Source organism: Pyxicephalus adspersus, chromosome 1 (genome assembly GCF_032062135.1).
Source record: "Pyxicephalus adspersus chromosome 1, UCB_Pads_2.0, whole genome shotgun sequence".
Taxonomy (NCBI): Eukaryota; Metazoa; Chordata; class Amphibia; order Anura; family Pyxicephalidae; genus Pyxicephalus; species Pyxicephalus adspersus.
In genome coordinates, this window is record NC_092858.1 from 31,751,501 (window position 1) to 31,770,974 (window position 19,474).

The following is a 19,474-nucleotide window of genomic DNA, read 5'->3' on the forward strand; positions in this document are numbered from 1 at the left end:
CATCATTTCATTAGTAAGATACAGCAATGGAAAAGCATAACTGGGATTGTGTTGTCTCCTGTGCAGCCTCATGATATAATGTGGTGTAAGTGGAAGAAATCTCCATATCTGTAATATAATAAATATTTGTGTCTACCAAGTTATTACATTTTGGACATCTTAGATAGGATGAAGGGAAATAAAGTACCAAGAAAATTACATGGATGGCTGGGGGTGCTGAGCTTGACTAAGTTCAGCTTTAAGTGAAGTGTCACATGATGACAATATTCAATATTACAATCTTGATAAATCTCAGAAATGTCTCAAATAAACCTCTTTTTTTTTTGAAACTATAAAATTAGCTGATCTTTAAACCTGTTTGGAATATTTGGTTGCCTGTGCCCACCTTGTTGTATGATTGCTACAAGTCAGTGATTGCCTATTGTCCTCAGCCAGCAAGGGCCCTTGCAGCAACTTGAATAGTCAATGCCCGCAAGCCCAGCTTCAGTTTACAGCAGCAGCAACAACCTGCGCCGTGGGCGGTCAACTGAGGGCGGGCATGTGAGTTGCTGCAGGGGTCCCCGCTGGCTAAGAACTACCTGGGGGCCCTTGTACGACTTGCACATGCTGCACTGTGATATGTCCACACCAGTCTCATAACACGATGCCACCTCCAATACTCAGTGCACCCCCTCATCACACATTCCAACATCAGACCAACAAAACCCCTTCTATATCATACACCCACTGCACCCCCTCATCACATACCACACTATGGGTACCCACTGCACCCCCTCCCACCCTGGGCACCCCTTCATCACACACCACACCCTTGGTACCCACTGCACCCCCCATCACACACCCTTTCATTATATACCACACTATAGGTACCCACTGCACCCCCCATCACACACCCTTTCATTATATACTCAGAGACACACACGCAGGATCAGATATCTGGAGCTGTCTTATAAACGGGTGAGTGTCTTATTTTAATTATTTTTTTAAAAATCGGGGGTGGCTTACTTAATGGGGATGTCCTAAAATCGGGGAAACACGGTAGTAATTATAGCAGGGATTCCCTGAAAGTTATTTCACAGTTACATAGTTAGTTAGGTTGAAAAAAGATATATAAATTATTTCAAGGAAATTAACATATTCCAGAAAAAGAGTTCCCCCATGTAAAAAAGGTTGAGAAGGACTATCATGGGTGAACCTGAGTGATCCAACAAACCTGGAATATATTTGGTCCAGAATTGAAAACATTTGCCAAATAACAGCAGATGAATTTTACTAAATCCATTCCGGGTTTGCTGGATCACCCGGGTCTCTCATGATTGTCTATCTTCTCCAGTCATGTAGAGCTTTAATAAATCAGGTCCAATGTCTCTTCTGCAATAAAACATTTACTATTTACAATCTTCTGTAGACAGTAAGTTTGGACCCTTGGTGTGAGAATGATAGAACTCCCGTGTATACGCAGTAGTTACATCATTCAGACCTGAACAATCAAGAGGTAGGCAAATCCTGAACACAAAAAGTACCCAGTCAGGATGTCAGAGTGACAGAGTGAGGGAAGGTGAGTTTACTTACCAATAGAATGCTTGCCTATGTAAATGTGATCCTACCAAATAGGTGGAAAAAGCCCATAAAAGTCAAATTTTGTTGTTCTGATAATGTTCCTGCTGCCCATGGCATTTAAAGAGAAATCAGCAGGTGAATTTCTTCAGAAACCAACCATTCCCTTATATTCCTCATTGCACTCAATGGTTTCTACCACCAATCTTCGGCAGTGTGGACAGCAGTGCAGAGAAGTATCTCCTGATTTCCTAGCACATACATTGTCTTGATGGGAAAAGAAGTAAGTGACAGGTAAGCTATAAGCTATAAACATTATAAGCCTGATTTATTAAAGCTCTCCAAAGCTAGAGAAGATGTATTTTCATTAGTGAACCTGGGTGATCCAGCATACCTGGAATTAATCTGGCCCAGGATTGAAAACATTTGCTAACAAATTTCAAATGACTTTTAGGGAATCCATTCCAGGTGTCCAGGATCACCCAGCTTCACTGATGAAAATGTATCCTCTCCAGCCTTGGAGAGCTTTAATAAATCAGACGCTATATGCTTGTTGTGGCTGAACCTGCTTATATTGTGTAACAGGACACTGAGCCACACAGCCATGAGCCACCCCAAATAGAACTTTATTGCTTTCAATATGGACACATTTTATCTCATCCAGAACCGGCTTAGTTTAGTTAGCCTCAATAACTACACTGTAAGGCCATGCAGCGAGGTTGTGATGTGAATACCGCTTCCTCATACCACTGCCTCAGGGGGACGCTACATGTATTGTCTACCCACAGCAGTTCATTAGAGATTGAATGAGGGGGGCAGTGAAAGATTCAGTACAAGAGATTCAGTGCCGTTTTCTGTTCCCGGTTATTTAGTAACCAATGCTGCAGTGAGGGCGCTCAAGCAGATGACGAGGTGCCAGCTACCAGGAGCCCCTTGGGAACACTTGTTCTCACCACAGGTCTGAATCTGCCTCACATCACATGAAGAGCGAAGACAAGGTTCAGATTCACCAGCACCCATGTCTGGCAGCCCTGGTGCTACATAGCGAGCTTTGGTTCAAGAACATCCAGGTCTTTCTTACTTATAACGTTTAAATATTGCACAGAAAACATAATATTACATTCATTAGATTATTATTATTATTATTAATAATAATAATAATAATAAACAGGATTTATATAGCGCCAACATATTACGCAGCGCTGTACATTAAATAGGGGTTGCAAAAGGTAGAATACAGACAGTGACACAGGAGGAGAGGACCCTGCCGATGAGACAGAAAACGTGTACAATGTCATTATAGCTTACCATTTCAGTTACAACTTACAACTGTATTTTAGGAGTGAAGAAATGATGATGGAAGACATGAGTGACTCTGTGATAAGTTATGTAGGTCTGTACAGTGCCGAACAGGATAAAGCTGCCCGTGTAATCCAGAGGGCATTCCGCAGGATTCTAGTGAGTATTAACCTGGGTGTGTTATATGATGTGAAATTGATCTCATCTGTGGACAATAATCGCAGTGTTCAGGACACTTTTAACATTAAAAAAAAAATAAACTTCCATGTCATGCATATTAGGCTTAGTCTACATGGACTGTTTCCCCAGCGTTTAACCTGAGGCTTTTAAAGCCCACGTTTGAAATCCCTATGCATTCCAATGGGCTAATCTACACCAGGACCTTTCCTTCAGGCATGTTTATGAGCATTATGTTAAACGTCTCTTGCAACGTTTAAAATATTAAAAAACGGTAAATGCGGGAAAACGCTTGAAAACGCTTTTACAAGCGTTTTTAAGCTTTTTATGAAAGCTTTCATTGAAAACAATGGGGGCTTTTATAAGCGTTTTAGCAGGACTTTGTAATCTGGAAGCCCCCTTTATTAAGGAGACTCCCAGATCTCCACCACCCCACCCTGGGGAATGAGTACAGGGGTGCATAAAACCCCTTACTCGTTCCCTGAAAGGGTTGAAATATGTGTAAAATATAGGACGTGTGTGTGTGTGTGTGTGTGTGTGTGTAACTAAACATTTTTTACAGGTTATCCCAATGACAGGATAATTCCCACGGCTGTAGTATGTGTTACAGATACAGAACATGTCACAGCTCCTCTAGGGCTGCTGGAGTAATCAGGGGAGTGGAGCTGTCAGCATAGCAGAGCTCCGCTGATTGCTCTGCTCCCTGATTGGCTGAGGAAAGGGAAATCCTGATGATGCTTGAGCTTTCATCAGGGTTTCCTATTTCTCAGCCAGTCACAGAGCACTAGAGATGAATGGGGACAAGTCTACCCATTCAAGTCTACTGCTGAATGGCTGAGAAACTGAAAACCTCAGCCAATCACAAAGCACTAGAGGTGAATGGGGAGTCTTGTGCTCATTTAACCCCTAGTGCCCAGGGATCCCTCACTGTCAGGAGGAGTCCAATGGCTGTGCTCATGTCATGATTGCAGCTGTGGGACTTATCCTGTCATTGGGATAACCTGTAAAAAGAAAAAAAGTTTAGTTACACAAACACACACACATTTAATATAATAATTAAAACCTTGTTAATTTTTTTACACATGTTTTAACCCTTTCAAGGGAGGAGTAAGGGGTTTTATGTACCCCTGTACTCATTCCCTGAAGGGGTTAAAAGTAAAACTTATATAAAAGATTATGTAAAATCGACGCAAATCACGGCAATTTGCAGTAAAACGCTTCATAGGTGTTTATAAAAGTTTTTTTTGTAAAAGTGCATAAAAACGCATATAAACGTAGTAGGAACGTTTAAATGCTGTTTTTAAACCGTTCATGTAGACCCAGCCTTACATTATTTTGTATGTTAGAATAATATTTTGAATACAGAAAATTTTTAATTGAGATTTGATGATGTCACTACTGTTCAGTCTTCTGGGCTCCTTGCTGGAGAGGAAGCTGTACCTAAGAAACTGCAGTGCAAGAATCGCCATTTCGCTTCATTCATTTTATGGAATTTAGTTTTCTCCACTTTTGGGAATCTACAGGTCATACTGATAGCTATCCCTTTGTCCTCACCTGTTTCCAAGCATTTTTATTTATTTTGTTTTTCATGGTTTGCAGAATTCAGTGCATAGGAGTTATTCTGAATATCTAAAGTAATCATAGTGCAGTAAACTACCTACTTTTGCTGCTTGACAAATGCTACTAGCCTTATCAAAACCAATTGAAAACCACATACCAAATTTATGTGCCGTTTCCAGGTGTTTTTTTTTTTTTAAATCCCTTGTCTACCTTCCTTACAGCTGTTTTGAGTTTATTAGTCCTAATCTGGGCATGATAAAAAAACAAAAACTAAAACAAAAAAAACTACAGCTCCAATAAAGCAGACACAGTGTTTTTGGGCCGCACATCAAGTCATTGCATACATTTCATATGCCTTCTTCCTTTTTTTCAGGACATGAATGTTTTTAGGTATCTAAAAAATCTCATCAATTTTAAATCACAAGGAGACCCAAAGCTTTTGCTGAAATGTATAAACCCCAAAGAGGTAAGTTAATTGTATCATTACTTTATATATTGATATTTCGTTCCTATACCTAATTCTATCAGTTAAATATACTGGGATTTATTAGAAAGTGGGGACATGAATGTGGTTAATAAATCCAAATCCAAATATTTTCCAATTTTTCAAATCAATTATTTCTTTACCCCACACGTTTCGCCTTGTGGCTTCTTCAGGGATTTATAAGAGACTCTTATTTATGGATGATGTTGAGATAAAAAAAGTAATTAAGAGATATTGTTGTGTAGTATTGCCAGTTGTGTAGAATTTGAGACGACCATCTGAAATTCTACACAATTTATTTGAGCTGTGTGATGTCTAGCAATAGTTTAAATGTTACTTTCTGCATGTATTTGGTAACTTTCAGAAGTAAAAACCTATTTTTATTTGCCATATTTACTGTCCTCTACAAGTTGTAAAGTCAATCTGGGGCTGGCATCTGATATTTAGTTTGAACATTTTTGGAGCTTTAGTAATCCCTCTATTCTAACAAATCAATCTTTTTAATATGGTCAGAGGAATTCCTGTTATTGACAGTGGATGGTTTTGTGAAATGAGCATAAAAGTAGACTTAGTGGAGGGAATAAGGGCAAAGTATTGCTAGTATAAGCTGCAAAAACCTAGTGGTGTACAAACCTGCAGCAAGTTGCTCATAGACTTAAAAATGGTGATCAGATATGCTGGCAATATCTGACCACCCCAGACCAAATAAACTCCAGCAAGTTATAACAATGTGCACACTTGACTTTGCTGATTACTGTTATGTTCTATAGAGAGCGGAGGCACCATATTGTAAAGCTGCAGGATGACAATTTGATTCTAACACTGGTTAAAACATGTTTGTAAAACAATTTGCAGTTCCACATGTGTTGGACACCCATGGCTATCCTGGATCTAGACATGGAGAATTATCAGAATGTAATTGTAACATCTCCTGTGTTGTCATTTATTTGGCAGGCAGAACTTCTGGACGCTGCAGCTGGAGTTCATGTCAGGTTCAGGCTAGGAGGAGTAAGTATAATATAAACTGTATTATTTGAGTGGATACGTTTATGTACAGTTTGATTTAGGGCTGGGTCACTAAAACTCCAGGCCACATCAATTTGTAATAAAGGTGGACATAGTTGTCATTGCTACTGCTGAGCCCAAGCAGGGAATGCGTATAGATTTAGAGGGATGTAGGCAGGGCTGTATCTGCCATGCATCACACTTTGTCAGGGCCTAGAAATTCAGACCAGAATTTGAAGGAGTTGCATTACACCATAAAGTTTACAGATTTTTTTTTTGTTTTTTCTGCTACCTCCCTGTTACATTTCAGAAAACCTACTATAGGGAAAAAGGGAGGGGGGAAAGAAGTAACAAGACTCTCTAGCTTTAACATAAAACTGTTTGTCTGTCTCCTAAATGGTGGCACATGCCTGCTATATGGCATCTAGTACTTACCAAAAACAAAATGCTCATACCAGAATGATGAAAGGTTTCCATAAGATTCATTTGATAATAATTATGGCAAGGGGGAGAAAAAGAGGTGGGCTTAGCCTTTAATAGCCTTTTCTATTTCATTTTGCTAATAATACCGACCTGATACTTTATTTTCCTCTAGATCAGGATTTTCTATTTCTGTTCCTCCATGGCCACATACAGGAAAGGATTTTCATCAGAATTTTCATATTAGAATCATTCTGAGTCTGTGTAAACCCTACCTAATTTTACTTATTGCTGTCTAGAATTAGTAAAAATGTGTGCAAATCCTGGCACTGGAGGAGTGGAGTTAGGCACCCTGGATGGATTTCTTGCCATTCTCTTTGAAGAGTTTGCCAATTTCCTCAGACAATTGGTCAGAAAGGTCAGATATATTTGAGAGTTTATAAATAGAAGAAAATGATCCTTTCAAACATGACTGACATGACTGGCAGGTGCATGAGCAGTGTACAGTTTGTCACAAATGATTAGTTAGGAGACACTTGGGGATATATTTATAAAGATGTGACATTTAATGTTGGGAAATTAATTACTGTACTTTAAAACACATACACTGGATGATTCACATGCAGTGAAAATTTGGTGAATGTCCGATCTACTGTTTTATAGATATGCCCCTTGGTGTAATGTCCAATGACAATATCTGGTGGCTTGATAGTGTAATGTAATAGTCAACATCAATTCATCTTCAGGCCACTCATAGAATTTAGGGGGCTGTGGAATGTGCAGATGAATCCAACACCTTTAAAGTAACCTGTCTGCAAAGCAGGAGGGCCAGAACTCATACCACTGACGGGGAGGGAAGGGGGTTAACACAGCATTTTCAGTAGGTTTTCTAAGTTGTCCAGTTGATTGTTTTGCTCATTCACAACCCATACAATTATTATCTGTTATAGAGAATCCTATTTTATATCTCTTGGTAACCCAACTCTTTCAAGCCTATGATTCTGTAGTGAATTTCTGTTGCAATTTGTCATCTTTCATATACATTCACTCATCAACATAACTGAGGCCAAATATCTATGGTGCAAATCAATAATCTGACTATAAAGAGCTGTGTAAACTGGAGATAAGATAGCAACAGCAGTATGTATTTTTTATCTTGGTTTACCAGATGTTTGTGAAAATATGACATACATATAAAGCAATATGTGAGAAAATGCCAGTTACTAGCCTGGCCACAATGTTTATCTTCTATCTTTTAATTATCTGCTTTTAAGATTAGTAGGTCTACATTGGATTTGTCGGATTGTGGTACAGCTTAGAGTGGGGGCAGGGTATGTTTCTATCTTCTTTTCTCCTAATAAAAAATGACAGATCTGTTTTAAAGTAGATGTAGATGAGGAGATTGGAGCAAAATGGAGTTAAAGTGCTCATACTGCATTAATAATAATGCAGATACTAAAACTAATTGTTTTAACTCTTCTTGCAGACAAAATTTCCACCCAACATCTATTATAAGTTGTTTACGCACAGACCAATTGTGGATATGTGTGCAAACAGTCCTAAAGACTACACCAAGCAATGTGTAAAACAGCTGCTGCCTAAACAAATCCATAACCACGGGGCCATTCTAGAGGACAACCACAGTGGCTGGTATAAAAGAGTGGAGAACAATGGCTGGAGGCTCCTTACACTCAGGGTCAGTGATTGCATTACTGTCTGTTGTATTACTTTATAATATACAAATACTGTCTGTTTTACTTTGCTGAAAGCAATCCAGATATGCTTTTGGACCATCAAAGCAAGGATCATAGGTCCAAATAGCAGCAACCTAATCCAGGGTCCCACTGTCTGGGCTATAGCTGAGGACTTTTCAACTGAAACATAGAAATCTTCTGTAGACCACCAGCTTCTGCAAATGATTAGCCTCCCTGTAGAACTCATACAGCTTTAATCAGTTTCTATAAGATTTGAATTACGAGGGTCAACAAGGAAGGTGGAAAAGCTGGTGTTAGCTAGAAACGAGACTGGGACAAATGTCTGACAACATCAGACATGACATTACCCAGTAAAGATGGTTGTCATGCTTAGTATTACTGTCTAGTATACATTAAGACATTAAGTTTATTGTGTCTGTTGTGAAGGAATTTGAGTAGTCTGCATAGAGCCATGACCTCAACTACTACTGAATACCTTTGAGATTAATGGGAATACTTATTGTAAGCCAGCATCAGTATCCGACCTCAAAAATTCTCTTTTGACCAACTAAGCAGAAATTCTTAAGACACATTATACAATCTAGGGGAATATATTCCCAAAAAAGTAGAAGTTGTTACAGCTGCAAAGTCAGGGGTCATGTGATGTTCAACAAGCTCATACAGGTGTGATTGTAAGATGTTTCCAAACTTATGGCAATAGGCAATGTTTTTCTCTGAGGTCCCATTTGTATGCATATGATTGCAAGTAATTGTAAAATGCCACATGCCAATGTTTAAGTGTAACATATGTTTTGATGTACACATAGATTTCACTTACTTACTGCCCAGGTAAGGATATTTTTAGTAGACACAATCTGAACATAATTTTCCTGCAGCAACACAGATTTTAGAACTGGACCAAGAGATTTTCCAGTTGCAGATGGGCAGTTCTTTATGGGCCATACAGCATGGATCTGCCAGCAGCATAGACCTTGTTTGAGGTTGGAAGGGAATTGTTTAAGGATCTAATTATCTAAGGAATTTACAAAAATAATATTGCATTCAAGCACCAGTAACTCAAATAGTAAACAATTAGGTTTCATTTGCAGCCTAACTCAAGTAATGTATTTTGTTAACAGAAAATGTTACCTTTTAAAAAATGGGAAAATAAAATACAACTTTGTATATTTATAGAGACCATGGAGTAGGTGCTTCTTGAAGTAACAAATCCACAATGTATCCATCAAACAAAAAAAAAAAAAATATATATATATATAATATAAATTATACTATATATATCATCATTTCATACACATATATGTAAATTAAACATAACACTCACAAGCAGATATTAAATAAATCTGCTATAAATCATAATATTAATCATTATTAGGCTCCTGCCTCTTTCTGTAATCTCACAATGTCCTGTATCTCCCCCCCCCAAATTAAACAATGAAATGCAGTCCATGAGGATATATATAACGTCTCTACATTGGACAGCGTACCATTGCCACTCCAGATTACAGGTCCACCTCTCCCCACATCACCAAAGTGTATACCCAAGGCAGACCTTTGATCATAGAACAGCCACATATTGTTTTATTTCAGCCTACTCACAGGGTTTGAAACATTGTTCATTATCAGCATATTCCATGTACATGTTACAGTGGTAAATCCTAAAACAACAATACCAATTATACTTGATGATATAAAGTAAATACGCCCACACATTACAATACAATTCAAAGCTAATGTAACAACTACCCCTGTATCTGTATTCACAGGGATATCTCTAGATCATCTCTTGTGGCTAGGAAATACATTAAATCCTTTAAGTCAGAACAGAAGACGATGTAATGTAAATGCGAGGAGACACATCCATATACTGGCACACACAATGGGCCTGATTTATTAAAGCTCTTCAAGACTGGGGAGAATACACTTTCATCAGTAGAAGCTGGGTGAACCAGCAAACCTGGAAAAGATCAGGTCCAGGATTCATAACATTTAGTTAGCAAATAGCAAATGACTTTGAAGAAATCCTTTCCAGGTTTGCTAGATCACCCAGCTTCACTGATGAAAATGTATCCTCTCCAGCCTTGGGGAGCCTTAATAAAGCAGGCCTAATGACTAAACTCATTTACCTAAAACATCAAATCTCCTTCAGAAATGGGACAAAACTCAGAGCCTCATTTATACTGTGTAGCCCAAAAATACAAATTTTTATCTGTATATCTGGAGACAGCCATTTTATTTATCCCTGCTTTGTATACTGGAACTATTCTGTAGCTCTGCAGGATATTACATGTCCAGTGGTACATTTTTACTAACCTCATTTCATTCTCTCATCAGGTTTTTGACAGTTTAGATGAAGTGACTGCAGCTGATAATAAGAAAAGGGTCAAATTTAACCACAACAAACTGCAGAGGATACAGGATGTATTAAAAAAGCAAAAGCAACGAAAAATTGACTGGATGAGAAAGATGTGAGTAGATAATACAGCTACTGTATGTATTATGTATAACCATTTAACACAAACTTTTAAAAGGCATTTCAAGAAGGAATTAAATAGTGACTATTTGGAAAAATATAGATTTAAAATAATAGAACCTTTCATAAAATAACCGTAATGTGTCTTTACTGCTCTGCTAGACCAAACAATCTGCACATACAGACCAATGCATTTGGGAGCCTATAGGGCTCTTGGCCATTCAAAAACAATCCAATTAGCTTTTGGCACCGATGACAGCGCACTAAACTACTGTCCTTCAGCCCACCATATTTACATTAAAGTTCTTTAACACTTGATGAAGCCAAATCCCCCCACTTTGCTTTATAAACTCCCCTTGGATCCACTCCAGCACTTGAACTGATTGAACCCTACAAGCCTCATCTATGTACAGTCTTCCATTCAGCCATCAATCATTATTCCCATACAGAGAAAACACTCTTGTGACCTTTCTCTTTGTACCCAATTTTCCTTATCTATTATGCTTGCAAACTACTTAAACTTCTCGCCTATAGGAGGATGACTGTTTTCTCTCCTTTGGTTTGTTAAATATATGATTTAAAATTATATGTTTTCCTAAATATTTTCCAGATGTTCCATACATATGAAAAATATTTCTGATTTCTCACATACAGAACATCTCCTGTCCTGGTACTTCAATCTGAGCAACAATTGCAATTTTCTATGTTGGGAGACCACTAAACTACATACTCACGTCAGATGATTCTCATCCAATTATCGCCTCAGGACTGATATTTGACGAGAATCTGGTGTGTGTACAGCGCTCGTCTGACGTTGTTCATGGATCCATCCTGGTGGATCAACGAATGACCGTAATAGATGTGAAGGGGGAGAGAACAGCTCCGTCCTTCACCCCCTCTCCATATAGCAGAACGATGCTGTATGAACAGAGCTCGATCATGCATCATGCAGTCTTTTATTGTTGGAAAGGATTGTGAAAGATCCGTTCCAACGACAAAAATCTAATGTGTGTACGCAGCCTTAGTCTCTGTCACTGTTATAAACTGTCACCTTGACTTCTGTAAAATACTTCTATCAGGTAATCCACTAACAAGAAAACTTTTATATCTACAATCTATCATAAAAGGTTCAAGACTAAACCATTCCTGTCACTGCTTCTTATTTGCCATCCACCTCAAACAATCCTTTCACTCACTTGAAATTAAAAAATCAAGTTGTTATGCTTTTATTTCAGAATAACCAGTCTCCCACCTACATTTTGTCCTCATACAAAAGTATTTCCCAAACCATCATTTCCATTGACCTGCTTGTGATTTCCTTATTCATAACTTATACTTAACTCCATGATTTCTATAGAGGTGCTTCCATGTTTTAGAATTTTGTTCTCCTTCATACTGTGCATCTTCTCGCCTTTTATACAATCATATATAGTTAACACACTTTTTCCAAACTGCTTTTACTTCCCCCTTGCCAGCCTATCCATTCCTTACCAATACCCACATTCTCCCTTAGCTCTTTTACCTCTTGGATTGATACCCAGAACCCCCATATTTCTTTCTTTTTTTTTTCTTTCTTCTCTCTTTTTAGAGTTTTTCGTTTGATGGTACCTGATGCTCTTATATAGGATATAGGATACTAGTATTAAAGTTCTAGTATATTTAGACATGATAGTGTTTGAAATCTGCTTATAGATACAAATATACAGAGTTAATGTAGGAATATCACACTGTGTACCCTGTGCTGAACAACTAAAAATCAGAAAATGCTGTATTGCAAAGCAGTGATTTCTGCATATTTACCGCCATCTGCTGGTGTGTTTTTTTTGCAACAGAAGCTATTTTACCACAAAAACTATGTATGATTATCATTATTATTAATAAATAGGATTTATATAGCACCAACATATTGTGCAGCACTGTACATTAAATATGATCATAACAGTTGATTGCCCATCAACATTTACTTTGATGCACTAAGCAACAATGTTTAAAAAATATATTCCATTTTTTATGAAATTTTATACAAAACATTTACATGGATCATATATTTCAAGAATAGTTCATTTATTTTTCATGTTGGGAAAGATTTTTATAGACTTGTGGAGGGACTGCCTGCAGAAAATGTGCTCAGTCTGATATAACAATATAATTACCACAGTGAATCATAAACGCTATATGCAATAACAGTTGTACATGTCTAATAATTCACAGAAAAGATTGCCAAGAAAAAATGCTCATAAATACAGCAAACTTCCTGTTACCCGGAACACAAGCAACCAGTGTGCAACCCCAAAAAAAAAAAAATCAGGATTGTCCTGCTGTGCTGTCAGTAAGCTGAATTCTTTGGGCCTGATTTATTAAAGCTCTCCAAGGTTTGAGAGAATAGACTTTCATCAGTGAACCTGGGTGATCCAGCAAACCTGGAATGGATCTGGTCCAGCATTCAAAACATTTTCTAGCAAATGACTTTAAAGAAATCCATTCCAGGTTTGTTGGATCACCCAGCTTCACTGATGAAAGTGTATCCTCTCCAGCCTTGGAGAGCTTTAATAAATCAGGCTCTTTGTGCATCACTCCTGCAACTCCCATGTATTCCCAGCGCCCTTAAACGTCCATATTTAGATATTTAGGACATCTACTGCTTTTTCCAGTCTGGTACAGTTGGGTATGAACATATTTTTTTACTGCTGCAGTTACATTGCCCTGTGCTTTTTGTGGAACATTCTGATTATACAGTACAGGTATGTTTTTCTGTATATACAGTAAGTGGATTTGTAACTGGCCAGCCCCTACACCACACTGCATTGCTTTTGTACCTCTATTGATTTATAAAGATAGTATTTTATTAGCTTTTAAATTTTATTAGTAATGTTTTAATAGTAACTCTCAAGAAACCAGAAACTACATTTATCTGGAATCTACCAATGCCCATGAGAGCTGGATAACAGGGAGATTACCGTGATGTAAAAATAATCCTGGGATTAAAATTTTTAGGTCCGTCCTTTTAAAAAAGGAATCAGATAGAATAGAAAGTGGCCAGTGCAGAAGCAGAAATCTTTTTTATTTATGATATGGAATTTTGTAAACAGATTGGTGGTTGTATAATTGTAGGTGTTATCATAGCACTTTGAATACGCTCATGTAACTGGTGTATTGCTTGTATTATTTTATATTAGGTATTATGAAGGAAGCCTTCATGCTCAGACTACAGACCCCAACACTGCCATCTTGGTACAGCGTGCTACACAGGGCGTGATCCAGTCTGTGGAGAAACATGGCAGCCAAGCCGTTCTGGACTGGGAAGTGGACGAGCTTCTGAACTGGACCAATGCACTTAATTATGAAGAGTAAATATACTGATTCTTTTTAGCCGTTCCTTACTTACTCTCTGTTTAAACAATGCTAACAATATACTTTAGAGTGTATCCATAGTTTTCATTGTTGAGTTTGTCTTTGCTGGGGAGATTCTCTGTTAATTTTTTACATGTGACCAGTCACCAAAATCTAGGTAAAAATTCAAATGCAATACATATGTAAATGCAATACTTTTCTTTCAATACACCTGCTACGTATTTAGCTATTTTAAAGAAAAGTTTTTAGTTGGGCTTTAACTGCTGACAATAGAGAAGGAATTGAAACCAGTGCATCATAACGAGAATATCAGTGGAGTTCTGGGAGCTCGTATTGTGGCAGTAAAATAAATATACAGAAAGATCAGCTTGTTAGCAGAAGAGAAACCCCCTAGGGATATCTGTGCTTATACTGTACAAGATGCTGCATTATGTAAATTATGTACACTGAAAACACATTATTTCTCACTTAAAAAGTATTATTCTACAGAACGATGAAAGATTCACCCTGTGTTTTCTCAAACTGGAGCAGAGATGTAGTATAGAAGTACCACTATTTCCCAGAAACTGATTTAGTGTGCTTTCATATGTAAATTTCCACACGCAGCACTTTTTTTTTCAACAGAAGTATCAGCATTTTCATCACATTCTTTCTGGATGAAGATAGCAACAAGAAGGTGAAAAAAAAATAAGATGCAGTTCTCTTGACAGAACAGAAACATGTTAATATACACAGGGTTCAGTTTGACTTTAAGTGCAATCATTCCACCAAAAAAGTACCAGATACATGAGCCATTGTCAGGTGGTTTAATTCTCTAGGATGTGACATATCGAAATAATAATTTTGGACAAGCATACCTCTTAAAAGAAAACATTAGTAATTCCACTCTTCTGCCCAGGTCATATTTCATTTTTGTCTTGGCTTTACCTAAATGATGATCTGTAGTATTTGTATTGATTTATTTTTGTAGATATACTTGGTTACAATTTTTTCATCCTCCATTTTTTCTGGCCAGTAGAAAGGGAGCATTGTGGGGTGATCAGTGGTTTGTGCTGTGTTTTCAGGTCAGGATCCCTACTGCTCCCTATCCACCTATAACACCTCTACCTCCAGGCTGCTGTCAGTAATGAACTGTCCATGCACTATATGTTTTCTTCATATTTGGCATTTATCCCAGACAGTAGAATAATCTGTTATTTTCATTAAAGGTACATTAACACATGGAAGGCAATGGGGACAAGTAAATCATCGTGTGCATTTAAAGGTAGGTAATCACACTTGTAATAGATGGAGATATAAAAATTAGGACTGTGTGTAAAGAAAAGATGAAGGCTTTGTAGTTTGGAGCTTTCAGTAAGTTAAATACATTGCAATCCGATTGTACAATCCAGTTAATGTGTATCAGAGCCTAGGAAAAGGTAATAGAGGGGAGCTTACTAGTTCATAGATATTATGGCTTAAAAACCTAAATTTGTCATAGTTTTTGGCATTTTTAATCATCACATCCATCATGCCTTTTTTGCCAAAAACTGGAGAATAAAAAGGACAAATACATATCTTTTTTTATTACTTGAAATAAATATTTTCAAATTGAAAAATTCCCCAGGCTACAAGAGAGATCAGTCGTCTCTATACAAAACGTGGTACTTTGATAAATCTGGTGTTACTAAAATGGGGAAAAATGCAGAACAAATTTCTTTCTTTACATTTTGAATATCGGCTTTAGATATAGTGCATGCTGTACACAGCCGAATCCATTTACAGGCGTTTCAGTGTGAGATTTCACTCGTCTCTGGATTACAGTCTCAGATAAATCTGCGGTTTTGTACCCGGTAGGATATTTTTACACAACTCGTAGTCTGCTGTGAAGCACTTTTCTACAACAGATGAGATTTGTAACTGGAGTTTGATTAAGCCTGGCTCCCAGGGGAATGGGCACAGTTCAATTTATTACAGTACAGAGTGTTGCTTATCAGTCCCTGTTCTAAGCGCCCAGGATACATCCAACTTTTGTTGCCAGGCAACCCAAGTTCAGAGGAAGATCCAAGCATTGCTTTTCCTGTGGCATTTTCCTGCACTCCTCAAGATACCCTACAAAATAATTACAAATATAGAGAAGTAATATACTTCCACTTATTGCCTAATTCCTTATAAAACTCCAAACACCAACTGAAAATTCAAGTCAGGCTTACTACAGAAACTCATTTACTGAAGGTGAGGGTTGGAGTGACCCAAGTTCTGACTGTGACATTTTACTTATAGGATGGAGATCATTCAGACCTGTCAGGAAAAAGAGTTGAGGATCCCTAAAGAGATACTTGTAGGTTCCTTTTCTGACCATTATGTGCCCACTGTGTCCTGTAGTTACATGGAGTTGGCAGGTGCATTGTGCTCCCCAGCCCCTTTTAACTGGGTGCACCACCCGGCATTTTTCAGTAACCACCCAGCTGTTTTCGGGTGATTACAGAAGAGTTGGGTCACAATACAGGGGCTGCCACCCATCTACAATTTCTTTCTTCCTGGCTCAAAAATATTTCTGGGTTGAGCACGCACTGATGTGGATGGCAATAGACCAGGTATTAGACAATTCCAGTATTAGATAATAATTTGGAGTGTTAACACAATCACTGCAAGGAAGGTGTTTACCTTTTTACAGGTTGATTCTGATCTCAATATAAAAAGTTGGCTATAATGTCAGATTTAAACTCCTTTCTGGCTGTGATTCCTTTATCTTATTTTTGGAGGAGAAGGAGAGGACCTGTATTGATTCCCAAAAAATCCCAACCATGCGGGACCCGATACAGGCCATGGCTGTGGAAAAGGATAAATTTATATCAGTTTTTTCATTATAAAATATAGACAGTAAACAGTTTAAGCTGTGTGGCTTCCTGCAGCTACTGATAATGTAAGGCAGTAATTCTCAACCAGGGCTCCTTTAAAGGTTGTCAGGGGCTCCTTGAGCAATTTCTGCCTTTCAGGTCAGTTTAAGTGACACCAATGATCTTTTTGGCTATCTAAGGGCGACATTCTTCCTACTTGCCAGCAATGTACTGATGCCCACACTAATGTACTGTAAGATGTGAATATAGTGTTTATAGAAGAGGTTTTCTAAGACCTGGAAGTATTTTCAAGGGTTCCCCCAGGTTAAAAAAGGGCTAATGTAAAGTATGTGTTACACAGCATTTTAATAAGTAATCTCCCAGCTAGGGTTAGGAGCTGCTTCAAATTCAGCTACTGCGTTGTCATGCTCTCTTGATAAAGACCACAAGTTGTTATTAACATACCATCAGGAAACCATGTTGAGTACTTCACTGAACTGGATGTACACAGGAAGTGGCTGCAAAGATGCTGCAAACAATAAAAAAAGGTGAAAATTGTATAATATAAAAAACAAAAAATGTCTGATAAACAGTAATCTCAATGTTACTTAAGTAGGGTTCACCTTATCCTTAACACCTTTTTTTTGCAATATAGGACACAATTCCTTCATTTTTAATAGAGGATCAGCCCATGGCACTTAACAACAGATTTTAGGAGTTTATTGTATGACATTATAATGAAAGGAAATCTGATAAAAATACATTATTTACATCCCTCTATTGTGTTTGTAACTGAACATAAGGCAGTATGTATGAAGAATGCCTTTATTATTATTAAACAGGATTTATATAGCGCCAACATATTACACAGCGCTGTACATTAAATAGCCTTCCCTAATGGTTCTGACAACAATTTCTTCATGGTCTTCGCAGGAACAACCTTCATCCAGTCTCCATACGATCAGTATGAATTTTCACAGCTATCACCACGTAACCTGCTGTCTTTGGATGCCAGCGAAAAGGAGAAAGTGTGACCACAAACACTGAAGTGCCTGTTCAAATCTATTGTAAAGAGGACATTTTAGTTTTGGTTTAAAATTAGATATGAAAGAAATGGTGGCCAACTTACCTCAAGTTTGTTCCCTGGGATAAAGAGTTGCACGTAAAATTCAGTGAATGTTATTATATAGAAAGATAACAGGATCTGCTGACATTCTACTGGAGACAGTCAGGGAGTGCAAACATTTTACAGGAGATGATCAGAGACTGCAGATTTTGTACAGGAGATGGCCAAAGATTACCAACATTGTACGTGATGATTATATTTATAGGGGAAAAACTTAAAATGAGGAAGAGGATAAAAAATACAGAAAACAAAAGTAGAACCATTCCAAAGAATATATTTTCTTCACTGAATTTTTTGTACTTCACAAAGCACAGTCCTATCTGCACAGGGCCCCTGGGTGGACACCAGGATGTTAGCTGTATAAACCATCAGCTTCATTTTATAATCTCCAGCAAAGTATATTCTCAGATTCTTTTTATGGTATAATATAGTAACAATAGATCAGTATGTGGAAATGCAAAAGGAACTATGATCATCATCACACAAGGTAATATCTCACAGTGGAGACAAATAAAAATATGGTGTTTATTGGAATTTCATACAAAATAGGTTAGTACCAAGCAAAAGTTTTGAGATACCTCCTGTTTATCAGACATGGAGATATATTCTAAAAATACAAGAATATGTACAGAAAACAGAAATAACCTCCCAACCCTGCCTCCAGGGGTAGGGGCCAAAACTAAAATACCCAAATTAACCATTTACACCATTTTACCAAACTCCATACACATAAACCCACCCAGAGTTTAGTAGAGCTGACTCTAGTACATCTGAAATAGAATTGGAAAGAAAAAAAAAACAAAAGGAACAAACTAATAACTAATTGCACATAAGTTTAAATGGTTGCCATCATTCAAGGATTAGTAGGAACCATTTTTTACAAATCCCTGGACCCTCCTTTTTTTCTTGCACGCATTTACCCAAATAAATTTACTTTATACATAAATGATTGGCCAAACAGCTTGTTAAAAAGAGGGTCCTTCTCGGTCATGCTCATCTCAGGTGAAAATCTGACATGTACAGCAATCCCCTGTGGTTTAACACTACACTGAGACAACGGAAAATAAAACATTTTTGTAATTTGTCACCTTAACATGAAGATTGGGTTGGACTGATAAGCATAAATTAGCAGAGCAGTGCCTTTTTCAGAGGTTTGCGAACACAAACAATTTTAATGGCATTGCACTGCACTCATGTGAATATTTGATTAGTGGGAGCTAGATCCAGACATCCTCCATGCAGCTCTGCAGCATTAATCTACTGCTATAGGTAAAGGCTGGACAGGGCATAACAATTCTGCCTCAGCCTTCATACTAGGAAAAGGTGCAGTGAATCAATGTAGATGATCAGAATGGTCTGTGTAAAATCCCAAGTATTCAAACATTATTTTCAACAAAACGTGTAGTAATGTTACCATGCATTAAAGGTGCGGTTGCTTAGGCTTGGGTACTGTGATGCTGAACCAGGACTAAATAACTCTGAGCACACAAG

At 37.7% G+C, this 19,474-nt stretch overlaps 1 protein-coding gene across 1 annotated transcript; it reads left to right on the top strand.

Annotated features, from left to right (window-relative positions):
* Window positions 1-2,897: 2,897 nt before the first annotated feature.
* On the top strand, window positions 2,898-18,517 carry C1H11orf65 (chromosome 1 C11orf65 homolog; the record flags this gene model as incomplete). Its single annotated transcript, XM_072405394.1, is given in 8 exon segments — window positions 2,898-3,015; window positions 4,967-5,059; window positions 6,032-6,085; window positions 7,989-8,198; window positions 10,549-10,682; window positions 13,864-14,034; window positions 15,247-15,302; window positions 17,791-18,517. Coding segments are annotated over 8 exon segments (927 nt in total). The 3' UTR covers window positions 17,892-18,517.
* Between the last annotated feature and the right edge of the window lie 957 nt (window positions 18,518-19,474).